The following is a 20,062-nucleotide window of genomic DNA, read 5'->3' on the forward strand; positions in this document are numbered from 1 at the left end:
GAATTCACTGCTGCGGAACAGACTAAAGAAAAAAGAATAAAAAGAAATGAAGACAGCCTAAGAGACCTCTGGGACAACATTAAACGCAACAACATTCGCATTACAGGGGTCCCAGAAGGAGAAGAGAGAGAGAAAGGACCAGAGAAAATATTTGAAGAGATTATAATCGAAAACTTCCCTAACATGGGAAAGGAAATAGCCACCCAAGTCCAGGAAGCGCAGAGAGTCCCATACAGAATAAACCCAAGGAGAAACACGCCGAGACACATAGTAATCAAAGTGGCAAAAATTAAAGACAAAGAAAAATTATTGAAAGCAGCAAGGGAAAAACGACAAATAACATACAAGGGAACCCCCATAAGGTTAACAGCTGATTTCTCAGCAGAAACTCTGCAAGCCAGAAGGGAGTGGCATGAAATACTTAAAGTGATGAAAGGGAAGAACCTACAACCAAGATTACTCTACCCAGCAAGGATCTCATTTAGATTTGATGGAGAAATCAAAAGCTTTACAGACAAGCAAAAGCTAAGAGAATTCAGCACCACCAAACCAGCTCTACAACAAATGCTAAAGGAACTTCTCTAAGTGGGAAACACAAGAGAAGAAAAGGACCTACAAAAACAAACCCAAAACAATTAAGAAAATGGTCATAGGAACATACATATCGATAATTACCTTAAACGTGAATGGATTAAATGCCCCAACCAAAAGACATAGACTGGCTGAATGGATACAAAAACAAGACCCATATATATGCTGTCTACAAAAGACCCACTTCAGACCTAGGGACACATACAGACTGAAAGTGAGGGGATGGAAAAAGATATTCCATGCAAATGGAAATCAAAAGAAAGCTGGAGTAGCTATACTCATATCAGATAAAATAGACTTTAAAATAAAGAATGTTACAAGAGACAAGGAAGGACACTACATAATGATCCAGGGATCAATCCAAGAAGAAAATATAACAATTATAAATATATATGCACCCAACATAGGAGCACCTCAATACATAAGGCAACTGCTAACAGCTCTAAAAGAGGAAATCGACAGTAACACAATAATAGTGGGGGACTTTAACACCTCACTTACACCAATGGACAGATCATCCAAAATGAAAATAAATAAGGAAACAGAAGCTTTAAATGACACAATAGACCAGATAGATTTAATTGATATATATAGGACATTCCATCCAAAAACGGCAGATTACACGTTCTTCTCAAGTGCACACGGAACATTCTCCAGGATAGATCACATCTTGGGTCACAAATCAAGCCTCAGTAAATTTAAGAAAATTGAAATCATATCAAGCATCTTTTCTGACCACAACGCTATGAGATTAGAAATGAATTACAGGGAAAAAAACGTAAAAAAGACAAACACATGGAGGCTAAACAATACGTTACTAAATAACCAAGAGATCACTGAAGAAATCAAACAGGAAATAAAAAAATACCTAGAGACAAATGACAATGAAAACACGACGACCCAAAACCTATGGGATGCAGCAAAAGCGGTTCTAAGAGGGAAGTTTATAGCTATACAAGCCTACCTAAAGAAACAAGAAAAATCTCAAGTAAACAATCTAACTTTACACCTAAAGAAACTAGAGAAAGAAGAACAAACAAAACCCAAAGTTAGCAGAAGGAAAGAAATCATAAAGATCAGAGCAGAAATAAATGAAATAGAAACAAAGAAAACAATAGCAAAGATAAATAAAACTAAAAGTTGGTTCTTTGAGAAGATAAACAAAATTGATAAGCCATTAGCCAGACTCATCAAGAAAAAGAGGGAGAGGACTCAAATCAATAAAATCAGAAATGAAAAAGGAGAAGTTACAACAGACACCGCAGAAATACAAAACATCCTAAGAGACTACTACAAGCAACTTTATGCCAATAAAATGGACAACCTGGAAGAAATGGACAAATTCTTAGAAAGGTATAACCTTCCAAGACTGAATCAGGAAGAAACAGAAAATATGAACAGACCAATCACAAGTAATGAAATTGAAACTGTGATTAAAAATCTTCCAACAAACAAAAGTCCAGGACCAGATGGCTTCACAGGTGAATTCTATCAAACATTTAGAGAAGAGCTAACACCCATCCTTCTCAAACTCTTCCAAAAAATTGCAGAGGAAGGAACTCTCCCAAACTCATTCTATGAGGCCACCATCACCCTGATACCAAAACCAGACAAAGACACTACAAAAAAAGAAAATTACAGACCAATATCACTGATGAATATAGATGCAAAAATCCTCAACAAAATACTAGCAAACAGAATCCAACAACACATTAAAAGGATCATACACCACGATCAAGTGGGATTTATCCCAGGGATGCAAGGATTCTTCAATATACGCAAATCAATCAATGTGATACACCATATTAACAAATTGAAGAATAAAAACCATATGATCATCTCAATAGATGCAGAAAAAGCTTTTGACAAAATTCAACACCCATTTATGATAAAAACTCTCCAGAAAGTGGGCATAGAGGGAACCTACCTCAACATAATAAAGGCCATATATGACAAACCCACAGCAAACATCATTCTCAATGGTGAAAAACTGAAAGCATTTCCTCTAAGATCAGGAACGAGACAAGGATGTCCACTCTCACCACTATTATTCAACATAGTTCTGGAAGTCCTAGCCACGGCAATCAGAGAAGAAAAAGAAATAAAAGGAATACAAATTGGAAAAGAAGAAGTAAAACTGTCACTGTTTGCGGATGACATGATACTATACATAGAGAATCCTAAAACTGCCACCAGAAAACTGCTAGAGCTAATTAATGAATATGGTAAAGTTGCAGGTTACAAAATTAATGCACAGAAATCTCTTGCATTCCTATACACTAATGATGAAAAATCTGAAAGAGAAATTATGGAAACACTCCCATTTACCATTGCAACAAAAAGAATAAAATACCTAGGAATAAACCTACCTAAGGAGACAAAAGACCTGTATGCAGAAAACTATAAGACACTGATGAAAGAAATTAAAGATGATACCAACAGATGGAGAGATATACCATGTTCTTGGATTGGAAGAATCAACATTTTGAAAATGAGTATACTACCCAAAGCAATCTACAGATTCAATGCAATCCCTATCAAATTACCAATGGCATTTTTTACGGAGCTAGAACAAATCACCTTAAAATTTGTATGGAGACACAAAAGACCCCGAATAGCCAAAGCAGTCTTGAGGCAAAAAAATGGAGCTGGAGGAATCAGACTCCCTGACTTCAGACTATACTACAAAGCTACAGTAATCAAGACAATATGGTACTGGCACAAAAACAGAAACATAGATCAATGGAACAAGATAGAAAGCCCAGAGATTAATCCACGCACCTATGGTCAACTAATCTATGACAAAGGAGGCAAAGATATACAATGGAGAAAAGACAGTCTCTTCAATAAGTGGTGCTGGGAAAACTGGACAGCCACATGTAAAAGAATGAAATTAGAATACTCCCTAACACCATATACAAAAATAAACTCAAAATGGATTAGAGACCTAAATATAAGACTGGACACTATAAAACTCTTAGAGGAAAACATAGGAAGAACACTCTTTGACATAAATCACAGCAAGATCTTTTTCGATCCACCTCCTAGAGTAATGGAAATAAAAACAAAAATAAACAAGTGGGACCTAATGAAACTTCAAAGCTTTTGCACAGCAAAGGAAACCATAAACAAGACGAAAAGACAACCCTCAGAATGGGAGAAAATATTTGCAAATGAATCAACGGACAAAGGATTAATCTCCAAAATATATAAACAGCTCATTCAGCTCAATATCAAAGAAACAAACACCCCAATCCAAAAATGGGCAGAAGACCTAAATAGACATTTCTCCAAAGAAGACATACAGACGGCCACGAAGCACATGAAAAGATGCTCAACATCACTAATTATTAGAGAAATGCAAATCAAAACTACAATGAGGTATCACCTCACTCCTGTTAGAATGGGCATCATCAGAAAATCTACAAACAACAAATGCTGGAGAGGGTGTGGAGAAAAGGGAACCCTATTGCACTGTTGGTGGGAATGTAAATTGATACAGCCACTATGGAGAACAATATGGAGGTTCCTTAAAAAACTAAAAATAGAATTACCATATGACCCAGCAATCCCACTACTGGGCATATACCCAGAGAAAACCGTAATTCAAAAAGACACGTGCACCCGAATGTTCATTGCAGCACTATTTACAATAGCCAGGTCATGGAAGCAACCTAAATGCCCATCAACAGACGAATGGATAAAGAAGTTGTGGTACATATATACGATGGAATATTATTCAGCCATAAAAAGGAACGAAATTGAGTCATTTGTTGAGACGTGGATGGATCTAGAGACTGTCATACAGAGTGAAGTAAGTCAGAAAGAGAAAAACAAATATCGTATGTTAATGCATGTATGTGGAATGTAGAAAAATGGTACAGATGAGCCAGTTTGCAGGGCAGAAGTTGAGACACAGATGTAGAGAATGGACATATGGACACCATGGGGGGAAAACTGCGGTGAGGTGGGGATGGTGGTGTGCTGAATTGGGCGATTGGGATTGACATGTATACACTGATGTGTATAAAACTGATGCCTAATAAGAACCTGCAGTATAAAAAAACAAACAAAACAACTAATACTAAACTTTCATTGGGTTATTTGTATGGAAATATGTTAATATAAATGTTTCAGACATTACATGAAATTTCTAAAAATCTTATATTTGTATTTGTATGGAAATATGTATGGAAATATGTTAATATAAATGTTTCAGACATTACATGAAATTTCTAAAAATCTTATATTTGTATTTGTATGGAAATACGTATGGAAATATGTTAATATAAATGTTTCAGACATTACATGAAATTTCTAAAAATCTTATATTTGTATTTGTATGGAAATATGTATGGAAATATGTTAATATAAATGTTTCAGACATTACATGAAATTTCTAAAAATCTTATATTTGTATTTGTATGGAAATATGTATGGAAATATGTTAATATAAATGTTTCAGACATTACATGAAATTTCTAAAAATCTTATATTTGTATTTGTATGGAAATATGTATGGAAATATGTTAATATAAATGTTTCAGACATTACAGGAAACGTCTAAAAATCTTATATGTTCTGGTATAATGTTATAAGTAATAATCCTAGTTATTACTTTAAAATGTATATCTCAGAAATAACTAATTTTCTTGTCAACTGCATTATTATGAACTTTCATCAAATCTTTAACCATGGTCATTTTTAAGTCTTTTGTCATTTACAGACAGTTCTGGGTGTACTCTGATGATTTTGCAAATATGTTCCTATAAAAGAGTTTCATCTTCAAGAAATTCATGGAAAAGACTCTGACAAGTACAGGTTTCTGGTAACTGACTGTACTGCTGAACTGAATGAATAAGCATTTTCAGAACTCTAATGAAAAACTGATGAACTCATAAAAGTGCTAACAAAAGATCAAGATGAAAAAAAAAAGAAATTAATTACATGGGACTGAGTGAACTGATGAGGATGAGTATAATTTTTGTGACTTTCTGTCTGAATTAAAAAAAAAAAATCCCACAAGGACTCAGAGGAAAAGAATATACAAATCAATTTTCACTGCAAAGTAAAGGAGCTGTTACAGTGGAGGATTACTGGACTGAATGTCAATATTATGACATAGTATAACTGTGTTTCATGTTTGGTAATTGCAATCATTGTTGCTTTTGTTGTGGTCATCCATGTACAATGTTTGGTGTCAGTCTATTTATCTCTTGTAAAAATAAAATACAGTGTGTGTGTGTGGAAAAAAAAAAAATTCAAGAAATTCAGCAAAATCAAATCCCTCTGAATTTTTGGAAAAGATTTATCAAGCCTACAGACATTATACTAATGCAGATCCTGCGACCCCTGAAAATATTAGAATGATAAATTTGATCTTTTTTGGACAAAGTGTCTCAGATATTGGGAGAAAGTTGTGAAGATTAGATGGTGCATTTGGAATGAACCCCTCTCAATGGGTAGATGTTGTTTTTAAAGTGTTCAACAGGGAACAGCAACAGAAGAATGAAGATGTAAAACAAAATGCCACTTTTTTGGCACTGGATTCCTGAAAGGGGAGTAACTGGAAGAGAGTTAAGCCCCTACTGGGGGAGGAACAATGAGCTTTCACCCTTAGTTTTTCTTCAGAACAGCTTGACATCAGAGTCCCACGTGAACACTCTTTAAGCCTACAGATGGTGCTCATGAAAACCCCAGGAGAAAGAGCTCTCCTCCCCCTCCCACCCCTCACCCCAACCCCAGGTCTATGAAAGGTAAGACCAGAGTGTGTGCTAACAGCACCCCAGGGAAGACCAAAAACACATCGCCAATAGACATCCCCTTAAAAAGGGACGCTGGGACACCTAATCTAAAGCAATACCCTCTGAGGCAAGAGGATCACTTCTCCCACAGACTGACTTGTCAAAATACCATCCAGTATATTCAGAAAAGGACAAAGAGAGGGTCGAGGAGTGGGGTTTCACTTGGATTGCACCTTGCCTGGCTGGAAATGTAGTGCACAATTGTTTTGATTCCTGAGGTGATCTTGGACCCTGTGCTGCAGCACATTCATATTAGTACCCATTACAGGAGAGATGCCACCTTACAATGGATTCAAAAATATATAATGGGGCCTAACCTATAGAAGACCATCCAGCCAGTCACTCAGAATTGCATGATTCGTGCTAAAAGCAACCCAAAGACTGCTGTTGGACCTTCCCAGATGGGGGCCCAACACAAAGGAATCTGTGCCACCAACGACTGGACACAAATGCCTTGAGCTGCAGGAAATTTCAGATACCTGCTAGTGTTTGTGGACACTTTTTCAGGATGGGTGGAAGCAATCCCACCTGGACAGAAAAAGTCTCTGAAGAGGATTGCCTGGGTCTTGGACAAACTGAAAGCTGAACATGAGTGTGGTACCACCATCAATATCTCCCTGTGGGAATTCGAGACCATAAGTACTACGTGACTATTACTGATGCCTCAGGACACAGAGACTTTATCAAAAACATGATTCCAGGCACATCCCAGGCTGACCGTGATGTCCTCATTGTTGCTGCTGATGCTGGTGGATTTGAAGCAGGTATCTCCAAGAATGGGCAGACCCATGAGCATGCCCTTCTGGCTTACACTCTTGGTGTGAAACAACTAAATGTTGCTGTTAAATGGATTCCACTGAGCCACCCTACAGCCAGAAGAGATATGAGTAAATTGTTAAGGAAGTCAGCACTTACATTAAGAAAATTGGCTACAACCCCAACGCAGGAGCATTGGTGCCAGTTTCTGGCTGGAATGGTGACAACATGCTGGAGCCAAGTGCTAACATGCCTTGGTTCAAGGGATGGAAATTCACCCAAAAGATGGCAATGCCAGTGGAACCATGCTGCTCTGGATTGCATCCTGCCACCAACTCATCCAAGTGACTAGTCTTTGAGTCTGCCCCTCCAGGACATCTACAAAATTGGTGGTATTGGTACTGTCCCTGTGGGTTGAGTGGAGACTGTTTCAAACCTATCGTGGTGGTCACCTTTGCTCCAGTCAATGTTACAACTGAAGTAAAGTCTGTTGAAATGTACCATGAAGCTTTTGTGAAGCCCTTTCTGGGGACAATGTGGGCTTCAATGTCAAGAACATGTCTGTCAAAGATGTTCGTTGTGGCCATGTGGCTGGTGACAGAAAAAATGATCCACCAATGGAAGCAGCTGGCTTCATACCTCAAGTGATTATCTTGAACCATCCAGGCCAAATCAGTGCTAGATATGAACCCATGCTGGATTGTCACACAGCTCACACTGCTTGCAAGTTTGCTGAGCTGGAGACTGATCATTATTCTGGGAAAAAGCTGGAAGATGGGCCCAAGTTCGTTTTTATTTTATATTTATTGTTATTTTTAAAATTTTGGCTGCACTGGGGCTTCGTTGCTGCGTGCAGGCTTTCTCTAGTTGCGGCGAGTGGGGGCTACTCTTCATTGCAGTGCACAGGTTTCTCATTGTGGTGGCTTCTCTTGTTGCAGAGCACGGGCTCTAGGCGTGCAGGCTTCAGTAGTTGCAGCGTATGGGCTCAAGAGTTGTGGTGCACAGGCTTAGTTGCTCTGTGGCAAGTGGGATCTTCCCAGACCAGGGATTGAACCCATGTCCCCTGCACTGGCAGGTGGATTCTTAACCACTGTGCCACCAGGGAAGTCCTAGCACCAAATTTTTGATCTGGTGATGCTGCTACTCTTGATACGGTTCCTAGCAAGCCCATATCTGTTGAGAGTTTCTCTATCCTCCTCTGGGTTGTTTCACTGTTCATGACATGAGACAGACAGTTGCTGTGTTATTAAAGTGGTGGAAAAGAAGGCAGCTGGAGCTGGCAAGGTCACCAAGTCCATCCAGAAAACTCAGAGGCTAAATGAATATTATCTCCAATACCTGCCACCCCAGTCTTAATAAGTGGTGGAATAATGGTCTCAGGACTCTTTGTAAAAAGACTGATTAATGATAACAATGAATTGTATAAACTTCAGAAGGAAAGGACACTGTTTTGTGCACCACTGGTTTTGTGTGTGACAGTTTAAAATTACCAGTTTTTAAAATCAGTACTTTAAAAATTATTTTATTTTGTATTGGAGTATAGTTGATTTACAATGTTGTGTTAGTTTCAGGTGTACAGCAAAGTGATTCAGTTACATATATTCTTTTTCAGATTCTTTTCCCATATAGGTTATTATAGAATACTGAGTTCCCTGTGCTATACAGTAGGTCCTTGTTGATTATCTATTTTATATATAGTAGTGTGTATATGATAATCCCAAACTCCTAATTATCCCTCCCCCCCTAACCTTTCCCCTTTGGTTTTTTAAGTCTGTGCTTCTGTTTTGTAAATAAGTTCATTAAAATCAGTACTTTTTAATCAGTTAAAGCCCTCCTAAAAGGAAATTATCCCCTGATTTGATTTAAGGCATTGGAACTACATTAATCCTGGAGACCACAATCAACAGGAAAAACTGAGAAAATGAATACTAATTTAACTTGGGATAAGGCCTTGCCAGTTTCCCTGCTATGGATTAGTGGCTCTCAGAAGCAGGCTTAAATTAAGCCCCTTTGAAATACTGTATTGTAGCTCATTCTAGGTGTCTGTCCAGGCAGGAGAATCTATAAATGCTCTGAAAGAGCTAGCAGTTGCCAATTATGCTAAAACTTTGGGCATTATACTAAACCCTGTTCATGAGTTTGACTCCAACAGGTCTGCCTATTGAACTGAAGTAAATGGTAATTTCATTATGGCCGGAGAGGGGTCAACCTATTTAATTTTTTCCAAATAAACAGCACAGGAACTTAGTACATGTATTGGGAACTGGAACCGAACCCCAACCCCAAGTTCAATTACAAATTAGACAACAAAGTGCTAAGGAGTTTCATCAGGTTCAAATGGTTGTAGATAAAAAAGGAAAGAGGATTTTACTCCTAAAGATTCTAAAGAATATTCATTGCCCCTGTTTAGCAGGGAGTAGCCAGAGCAGTCTTTGTCCCTTTCCCCTCAAGACTGTGGAATGGACATTGGCAGTGGGGAATTGTAATAGGGAAGAACCTTTGTATTCTATTACAAGTTAATCACTAAAGGGATGTTGCCTGCAAGCTTAAAGTATATGCAATTCCCATCTCTGGAAACCCTGCCTCCCAGGTAATGAGCATTAAGCTAAAATACCTTTGTTTAGCTCACAGGAAACATCTGGACCAGGCCCACCTGTGAATTAACACATCCCCTCCGGAGGCTGGCTGGAACCAGGAAATGTTTGACTTTACTCCCTTTGCTTTTATTATATAAGAAACTTGAATTCTAACTCAGACAAGATGGTTCTTTGGGATATGAGTCCACCATCTTCTTGGTCTGCTGGCTTTCCTTGCCCCAACAGCTTGTCTCTTGATTTACTGGCCTGTTGTGGGGTGAGCAGCACGAGCTTGGACTTGGTAACACAAACTCTAGAGGAAGATGGTGATGGGTCTGGGGCAGGCTCTCTAGTGGAGAGGACTCCCTGCCTTCTTCAAAACGCCATATGTCCTGGGTCTCCTGTCATCTGGCTACTTTCAGATGATATGATTCCTTTCCTGCACTGTGTAAAGCATCCTTCCTGAGTAATGATTCCCCCCATCAATGGCTTCTGGGAAATTAAACACAGTTTTTCATTCAGAAGAGGTTGGGGACTCCTGATACAAACCTCTGCAAATACCTTATTCAGAAACAAGAGTTTATGTTCTCCCAGCAATAATTGTTCATTTGTTTTGCAAGGTAACAGCTGCTTCCCATAACTTTATCAGCAACCTTGACATATAAGTTCACTAAAATCTTTTGGTCAAATGCAGCTAATTAAAGGAATAGAATTGATGCATACAGTATTCAGAATTTCAAAGTTAAATATGCATAAATAGTCCCTAATCATAGTATGGGGCAAACCTAACCAATGGGTACCATTTTAAGTTTTGGTTATTCTTGAATTTACACATTCATATCAATTTTAGAATCAGTTTCAACAGTTCTATGGTAAGTCCTGTTGAGATTTTAAAAATATGATTGAACTGAATTCTTTACAATATTAAGTCTTTTCATTCATAACTTAAAAAATGGAAAAGACTATCTTGGTTATCTTTTATGTCCTTCAATAACATCTTATCTTCTTCAATAAGACCTTCTAGAATATATGTCAGGCTTTTTTTCCTCAGTAACCTTTTAAAAAATTGCTGTTGTGGATGGTATCCACTTTCCTCCCACAGAATTCCCCAATTAAATATTGCTATTATATGTTTGTATATTGATGCTGTATTCAGTCACCAGAACCATTAAAGTCACAAGTCTTTAATGAAAAGAGATGAAGTATAAATGAAAACTTTAAGAGATGTGGCTACAGTTGGATTTAAAATTAAGAATGAGAAATGCAATGTGGGAAGGAAAATACTGTTAGATTTTCGTGTGATTCCCTGATAACTAATGGATTTGTTATTAAAAGGTCTAACACTGTGGTTATTAAGTCTCTTGGGTGGCCATGTGAATCAAGTCTCAGAAGATACCTGGAGTTTAAAAAGTTACTCTGTGGATCCTCAGGAATCTGGTCCAGAGGAAATTCAGTAGTTAAATGAGGCCTGCTCATACTTAACATTTTTAAGCTTAATTATCTGTTATAAGTAGCCATTAGTAAACATTTTCATTCCATACAATGAAGAGAAACCCAGGAGCTATTAACATTTAACTCATTTAATTAACATGAGTAATAAGTGATTAATAAGTTTGTTGAGGGACTTCCCTAGTGGCGCAGTGGGTAAGAATCTGCCTGCCACTGCAGGAGATACGGGTTCGAGCCCTGGTCCGGGAAGATCCCACATGCCGCGGAGCAACTAAGCCCGTGTACCGCAATTACTAAGCCTGCACTCTAGAGCCCGCATGCCAAACTACTGAAGCCTGCTCACCTAGAGCCCGTTCTCCTCAACAAGAGAAGCCACAGCAATGAGAAGCCCGCTCACCACAACAAAGAGTAGCCCCCGCTCACTGCAACCAGAGAAAGCCCGCGTGCCACAACGGAGACCCAATGCGGCCAAAAATAAATAAATTAATTAAAAAAAAAAGTTTGTTGAATGTACACCCAGGCCATTTCAAATCCCTTTTGGAAGGCATCAAGGAAAAATAATTACAGGACTTCCCCAGTGGTCCAGTGGTTAAGACTCTGAGCTTCCACTGTGGGGGGCAGATTGGATCTCTGGTCAGGGAACTAAGATCCCGCATGCTGCAGGGCACGGCTGAATAAAAAGGAAAAATAATTACACCTGTCTTATAGTTGAGTGATCTAACTAAAAAATAACTATACCTCCCAAAAGAAGTGTAAATAAGACCCATAATTTATGATCTTATTGTGTCAGGCCTTTAACTATGACATAAACATTTCTATAATCTAGATAAAAATCTCAATTCCGTTTTCTTTTTAGGACTCAGGAAATGGTTTCTTTTACCTAAATAGGTAACACCATAGTCCCCATATGATTTGACACTGTTCCACAACCACTCTTTCACAAAGACAGACAAATCTTTAGTAAAAGAAGCTAAATTTATAAACATTTAAGATAACTTGAGAAATACATAGTAAAAAAAGAACAAAGCCCACAAATTACAAAGATTTTACTAATATGCAAACTGCTGGTCCATCTAAATTTGGCATATTCAATCTACTTAACTGATTTGCTTAATGTGGTAATTTTTTAAATGAAATTCAGTTGGAGGATGAGGGATAAATTTATGCCCTTGACAAAGATAACCACTGTGGTATGTTGTTACTAAGAAAAGAAAACATAATTCCTGGTTATATTATTGTTCTGGCTCATCAGAATTCACAGGACATGTGGGAGTCTGTCATGTCCAATGAGGTCAGGCAAACGTAATAGAAGGCGCCCCAGGATGACACACATCTTCATCAAACAAATCTTCTGGTAGCTCTTCTTCATCTCCATCAGGGAAATATGTTGGGAATGGTAGATTTTTACAGAAATCCTTATATGCAGGCAATTTAGAATCTTTGATCTGGGGGGAGGAAGCAAAGATCTTATTAATAAGTGATACCAATTAAGTTATTTAAAGATAGTCTGGTTTACTTATTACTTTATTTACTTATTTGCTTATAGTCTTATTCATAATCAAAGAATAGCTCTTCCTACATTTCCTTTTTCTTTGTTTTTTGTTCCTTCATTTTCTAATGTGAATAACACAGCTGTTATACACTGAGTTCCTTTTACTTTATATATGTATTTTTATTCCAATAAACTTAACTCATCCAATGACAGAAATATAACCTTCCTCAAGTTAATCAGCTATCTCATGAGAATAAAATTACTCTGATTATATTTTATCCATAAACAGAACTGCCCAACAGAATAAATTATATTCTACAATTACTACATAAATATCAATTATACCCAAATTGATTTTTCAAATATAAAGAACTGACATAAACTATATACCTAAAAGGTATTACTATCTACTTCTCAATTACTGATTTTATTATCTACTCATATCATGTATTTTTATTATTCTATATTCTACCATAAATTTCTTGAGCTCGGGTTAAAAAATATAAAATTTACCTAGTACTTTTGTTAGTCTTAATTCTAAGAGCACATAACCCAAAATATCAAGTTTTGTTAAGGAAATTAGCTTATATTTAACAAGTAATGTTCTCTTTGAGAAGCTAAGGACAGAATAGTATTTAGCAGAAACAATAATAAACCCAGAAGTCTTGAAAACAGCTGTATTAACTCTTTATATTCTAAAAATATTCTAATTACATTTGTAAATTCATTAACTGAGGAATAGTACAGATATCGATATGATCTAAAATGTTGGGTTATATTTTTGGAAAACATTAGGTTCTTTAAAGCTTCTGACTCATTCTACAGCCTTCATTCAGAGAGAAGTAAAAAAAAACAATTACATGTAATTACACAAACAGATTAAAATAAGGCATACTCATTTTGGCAATAAGAAATGAATAATATGGTTGAAGTAAGTACACAGCTGCTAGGAATAGCTAAGTACAGAAAAACACCTATATTAATTTCTCTCATTAAATTGTTCCAAGAAATTATCAGTAAGTTGCCCAGAAGAAAATACACTTGTTTAACTTTTTTTTCCAATCCACTAATCTTGAGTTGAACTTTAACTTGGGAAAAAAAAGTCAAATTCTTACCAATTAAATTGTCTCAGAATTTGTAAATGAAAATAAAACCCAAGCAGATAAACAACAAAACGAACAACAAAACTTTCTGTGCAAATTTGATAATTGTGAACATTTAGTTATAAATGCCTAAACGGTGAATTCTCAAGTACTTTCAAATTTTTATAGATCTATTATACCCAAGAAACAGCAAGGTGATTCCGTTATACATATATACATATTTTCATATTCTTTCCCATTATAGGTTATCACAAGATATTGAGTATAGTTCCCTTTGCTATACAGTAGATCCTTGTTGGTTATCTGTTTTATATACAGTACTTTGTATCTGCTAATCCCAAAGTCCTAATTTATACCTCAGTCACCCCTTTCCCCTTTGGTAACCATAAGTTTGTTTTCTATGTTTGTGAGTCTATTCCTGTTTTGTAAATAAGTTCATTTGTATCATTTTTTAGATTCCACATATAAGCGATATTGTATAATATTTGTCTTTTGTCTGGCTTTCTTCACTTAATATGATAATCTCTAGGTCCATCCATGTTGCTGCAAATGGCATTATTTTCTTTTTTTATGGCTGAGTAATATTTCATTGTATAAACGTACCATGGCTTCTTTATCCATTCCTCTGTCGATGGACATTTAGGTTGTTTCTATCTCTTGGCTACTGTAAATAGGGCTGCGATGAACACTGGGGTGCATGTATCTTTTTAAATTATCGTTTCCTCTAGATATATACCCAGGAGTGGGATTGCTGGACCATATGGTAACTCGGCTTTTAGTTAAAAAAAAATCTCCATACTGTTTTCCATAGTAGCTGCACCAATTCACATTCCCACCAACAGTGTAGGAGGGTTCCCTTTTCTCCACACCTTCTCCAGCATTTAGTATTGGTAGACATTTTGATGATGGCCATTCTGACTGGTGTGAGGTGATACCTCATTATAGTTTTTTTTGATTTGCATTTCCCTACTAATTAGCGATGTTGGGCATTATTTTTCATATGCCTTTTGGCCACCTGTATGTCTTCTTCAGAGAAATGTCTACTTAGACAGTCAATATCTTTTGCCTGTTTTTTGATTGGGTTGTTTGTTTTTTTTTTGATATTGAGCTGTATGAGCTGTTTGTACATTTGGAAATTAATCTCTTGTTGGTAGCATCGTTTTGCAAATATTTTCTCCCATCCTGCAGGTTGTCTTTCCATTTTATGGTTTCCTTTTCTGTGCAAAAGCTTTTAAGTTTAATTAGATCCCATTTGTTTATTTTTATTTCCATTACTCTAGGATCAAAAAAGTTATTGCTGCAATTTATGTCAAAGAGTGTTCTGCCTGTTTTCCTCTAGGAGTTTTATAGTATCTGGTCTTATATTTAGGTCTTTAATCCAGTTTGAATTTATTTTTGTATTTGGTGCTAGAGAATGTTCTAATCTTGTACACACAGCTGTCCAGTTTTACCAGCACTACTTATTGAAAAGACTGCCTTTTCTCCATTGTGTATTCTTGCCTCCTTTGATGTAGACTGACCATATGTGCATGGCTTTATTTTGGGGATTTCTATCTAGTTCCATTGATCTATATGTCTGTTTTTGTGCCAGTACCATACTGTTTTGCTTACTGTAGCTTTGTAGTCAGGGAGCCTGATTCCTCCAGCTCCATTCTTCCTTCTCATGATTGCTTTGGCTGTTCGGGGTCTTTTGTGTTTCCATACAAATTTTAAAATTTCTTGTTCTACTTCTGTGAAAAATGCCATTGGAAATTTGATAGGAAATGCACTGAATCTATAGATTGCCTTGGATAGTATGGTCATTTTAACAATATTGATTCTTCCAATCCAAGAACATTGTATATCTTTCCATCTGTTTGTGTCTTCTTTAATTTCCTTCATCAGCATCTCATAATGTTCAGAGTACAGGTTTTTTGCCTCCTTAGGTAGGTTTGTTCCTAAGTATTTTATTCTTTTTGATGTGATTGTAAACGGGATTGTTTCCTTAATTTTACTTTTGATTTTTGTTGTTAGTGTATAGAAGTGCAACAGACTTCTATATATTAATTTGTACCCTGCAACTTTACAGAATTCACTGATGAGCTCTAGTAGTTTTCTGATAGCATCTTCAGGATTTTCTATGTATAGTATCACGTCATCTGCAAAAAGTGACAATTTAATTACTTCTTTTCTAATCCGGATTCCTTTTATTTCTTTTTCTTCTCCGATTGCTGTGGCTAGGAGTTACAAAACTATGTTGAATAAAAGTGGCAAAAGTGGGCATTTGTCTTGTGCCTGATCTTAGAGGAAATGCTTTCAACTTTTTGCTGTTGATTATGATGTTAGCTGTGGGCTCGTCACATATGGCCTTTATTATACTGAGGTAGGTTCCCTCTATGCCCACTTTCTGGAGTTTTTTTTTTTTTTCTTTTTATCATAAATGGATGTTGAATTTTATTAAAAGTTTTTTCTGCATCTATTGAGATGACCATATAGTTTTATTCTTCAACTTGTTAATGTGGTGTATCACACTAATTGATTTGCAGATACTGAAAATTCATTATATCCCTGAGATAAATCTCACTTGATCATGGTGTATGATCCTTTTAATGTATTGTTGGATTCGGCTGGCTAGATTTGTTTGTTTGATTTTGTTGAGGATTTTTGCATCTGTGATCATCAGTGATATTGGCCTGTACTTTTCTTTTTTTGTGATATCTTTGGTTTTGGTATCAAGGTGATGGTGGCCTCATAGAATGAGTTCAGAAGTGTTCCTTCCTCTGCAATTTTTTGAAATCATTTCAGAAGGATAGGTGTTAATTCTTCTCTAAATGTTTGGTAGAATTTGCCTGAAGCCATCTGGTCCTGGACTTTTGTTTGTTGGGAGTTTTAGAATTACTGATTCAATTTCAGTACTGGTAACTGGTCTGTTCATATTTTCTATTTCTTCCTGGTTCAGTCTTGAGAGATCACACCTTTTTAAGAATTTGTCCATGTCTTCAAGGTTGTCCATTTTATGGCTGTATAGTTGCTTGTAGCAGCCTCTTATGATCCTTTGTATTTCTGTGGTATTGGCTGTAACTTCTGCTTTTTCGTTTCTGATTTTACTGATTTGGGCCCTCTCCTTTTTTCCCATGATGAGTCTGGCTAAAGGTTTACCAATTTTGTTTATCTTTTCAAAGAATCAGCTTTTATTTCATTGATCTTTTCTATTGATTTTTTTTAAAGTGTCTATTTCATTTATTTCTGCTCTGATCTTCATGAGTTCTCTTTCTGCTAACTTTAGGTTTTGACTGTTCTTTCTCTAGTTGCTTTATGTGTAAGGTTATGTTGTTTATTTGATATTTTTCTTGTTTCCTGAGGTAAGCTTGTACTGCTATAGACTTCCCTCTGAGAACTGCTTTTGCTGTGTCCAATAGGTTTTGGATCATTGTGTTTTCGTTTTCATGATTTTCTAAGTATTTTTTGATTTCCTCTTTGATTTTTTCAGTGACCCATTGGTTGTTTAGTAGCATATTGTTTAGCTTCCACGTGTCTGTGTTTTTTGCAGTTTTTTTCTTGTGGCTGTTTTCTTTTCTTTTTCTTGGGCTGCATCGGGCGGCTTGTGGGATATTAGGTCCCTGACAAGGGATTAAACACGCACCCTCGGCAGTGAAAGCACGGAGTCCTAACCACTGGACCGCCAGGGAATTCCCTGGTTGTCTTCTAAACTCATAGAGTTGTGGTCTGAAAAGATGCTTGATGCAATTTCAATCTTCTTAAATTTACTAAGGCTTGCTTTGTGGCCCAACATATGATCAATCCTGGAGAATGTTCCATGTGCACTTGAGTGTATTCTGCTGCTTTCAGATGGAAGGTTCTATACATATTAATTGAGTCCATCTGGTCTAATGTATCATTTAAGGCTTGTGTTTCCCCTAGTGATTTTCTGTTTGGATGATCTGTCCGTTGATGTAAGTGGGGCATTAAAGTCCCTTATTATTATTACTGTCAATTTCTACTTTTATATCTATTAACATCTGCCTTATATGTTGAGGTGTTCCTATGTTTGGTGCATATATATTTACAATTGTTGTATCTCTTCTTGGATTGATCCCTTGATCATTATGTGGTGTCCTTCTCTCTTGTAACGGTCTTTATTTTAAAGTCTATTTTGTCTGATATGACTATTCCTACTCCAGCTTTCTTTTGATTTGCATTTGCATGGAATACCTTTTTCCATCCCCTTACTTTGTTTGTATGTCTCTAGATCTGAAGTGGGTCTCTTGTAGACAGCATGTATACAGGTCTAGTTTTTGTATCCATTTAGCCAGTCTATGCCTTCAGATTGGAGCATTTAATCCATTTACATTTAAGGTAATTATCAATATATATGTTCTGATTGCCATTTTGTTATTAGATTTCTGTAGGTCTTTTGTCCCTTTCTTCTTAGTTCTCTGCTCTTGTGATTTGATGACTATCTTTGTGTTATGTTTGGATTCCTTTTTCTTTATTGTGTGTATATGTATTATAGATTTTTGGTTTGTGGTTACTATGAGGTTTTAGTATAGCAGTGTGTGTGCATATATATAAATATAAATATATATGATTGTTTTAAGTTGCTGATCTCATTTCAACTGCATTTTAAATACCCCACATTTGTACTCTCCTCCCTTCACAATTACTGTTTTTGATATATTTCTTTTTTTCTTTAATTAATTAATTTTTTGGGGGGGCTGCGCTGGGTCTTTGTTGCTGTGCGCAGGCTTTCTCTAGTTGCAGCGAGTGAGGGTTACTCTTTGTTGCAGTGCGTGGGCTTCTCATTGTGGTGGCTTCTCTTGTTGTGGAGCATGGGTTCTAGGTGTGTGGGCTTCAGTAGTTGTGGCACGTGGGCTCTAGAGCACAGGTTCAGTAGTTGTGGTGCACGGACTTAGTTGCTCCATGGCATGTGGGATCTTCCCGGACCAGGGCTTGAACCCGTGTCCCCTGCATTGGCAGGCGGATTCTTAACCACTGCACCACCAGGGAGGTCCCTGATATCATATTTCACATCTAATTGTTTTGTGTATCCCTTAACTGCGTATTGTGGATACAGATGATTTTACTACTTTTGTCTTTTAACCTCCCTACTAGTTTGTGTGTGGACAATTTACCTTTATCGTATGTTTGCCTTTACCAGTGAGCTTTTCCATTTCATAATTTTCTTGTTTCTAGTTGCAGCCTTTTCTTTTCCCCTTAGAAAAGTTCCTTTAGCATTTGTTGTAAAACTGGTTTGGTGGTGTTGAATTCTTTTATCTTTTGCTTGTCTGTAAAGTTTTTGATTTCTCTATCAAATCTGAATGAGGACCTTGCTGGGTATTCTTGGTTGTAGATTTTTTCCTTTCATCACTTTAAATACATCATGCCATTCCCTTCTGGCCTACAGAGTTTCTGCTCAAAAATCAGCTGACCATCTTATGGGAGTTCCCTTGTACATTATCTATAGCTTTTCCCTTGTTGCTTTTAATATTTTCTCTATCTTTAAGTATTGTCAATTTGATTACTATGTGTCTTGGTGTGTTTCTCTTTGGGTTAATCCTCTATGGGACTCTGCGCTTCCTGGACTTGGGTGATTGTTTCCTTCCCCAGGTTAGAGAAGTTTTCAGCTATTATCTCTTCAAGTATATTCTCAGGCCCTTTCTCTCTCTTCTTTTTCTAGAATCCCTATAATGGGAATGTTAGTGCTCCTGATGTTGTCCCAAAGTTCTCTTAAACTGTCCTCATTTCTTCTCATTCTTTTTTCTTTATTCTGTTACACGGCAGTGATTTCTACTACTATTTCTTCCAGTTCACTGCTCTATTCTTCTGCCTCATTTATTCTGCTACTGGTTCTTTCTATTTTTCATTTCAGCTATTATATTCATCTCTGTTTGGTTGCTCTTTATATTTTCTGACTCTTTGTTAAAAACTTCTAACTTCTTGCTCTGTGCATCCATTCTTTTCCCAAATTCCTGGATCATCTTTACGATCATTACTCTGAACTCCTTGAGTACACTGCCTACCTCCACTTCACTTAGCTGTTCTTCAGGGATTTTATCTTGTTCGTTCATCTGAAACATATTCCTCTGCCGCCTCATTCCATCAAATTTCTACTTGTATATTTATGTGTGGCAGGTTAATTGCATTTCCCAACCCTGGAGAAGTGGGATGTCCTGTATATCCCAGCAGTACACTTCCCTCTCATCACTGAAGGATCAGGGACCAGTCTGTTTGCAGACCCAGTTCCACAGGCTGTGTGATCATAGCTTTCTTGCTTCTGGTGTCTGACCCTGGCTGGATGGGGCTGCTCTAGAG

At 36.9% G+C, this 20,062-nt stretch overlaps 1 protein-coding gene and 1 pseudogene across 1 annotated transcript in view; one reads left to right on the forward strand and one right to left on the reverse strand.

Annotated features, from left to right (window-relative positions):
* The first annotated feature begins 6,340 nt into the window (after positions 1 to 6,340).
* LOC103002215 (elongation factor 1-alpha 1-like) lies at positions 6,341 to 8,507 on the forward strand (annotated as a pseudogene).
* Positions 8,508 to 12,132: 3,625 nt separating this feature from the next.
* The window catches only part of MRPL3 (mitochondrial ribosomal protein L3), a 48,746-nt gene continuing 40,816 nt past the window's right edge, over positions 12,133 to 20,062 (reverse strand). The window contains exon 10 of the mRNA XM_057545677.1: positions 12,133 to 12,621. Coding sequence (XP_057401660.1) covers positions 12,469 to 12,621 — 153 coding nt within the window. The 3' untranslated portion in view covers positions 12,133 to 12,468. The remainder of the gene's footprint in view (positions 12,622 to 20,062) is intronic.

Source organism: Balaenoptera acutorostrata, chromosome 4, assembly GCF_949987535.1.
Source record: "Balaenoptera acutorostrata chromosome 4, mBalAcu1.1, whole genome shotgun sequence".
Classification (NCBI taxonomy): domain Eukaryota; kingdom Metazoa; phylum Chordata; class Mammalia; order Artiodactyla; family Balaenopteridae; genus Balaenoptera; species Balaenoptera acutorostrata.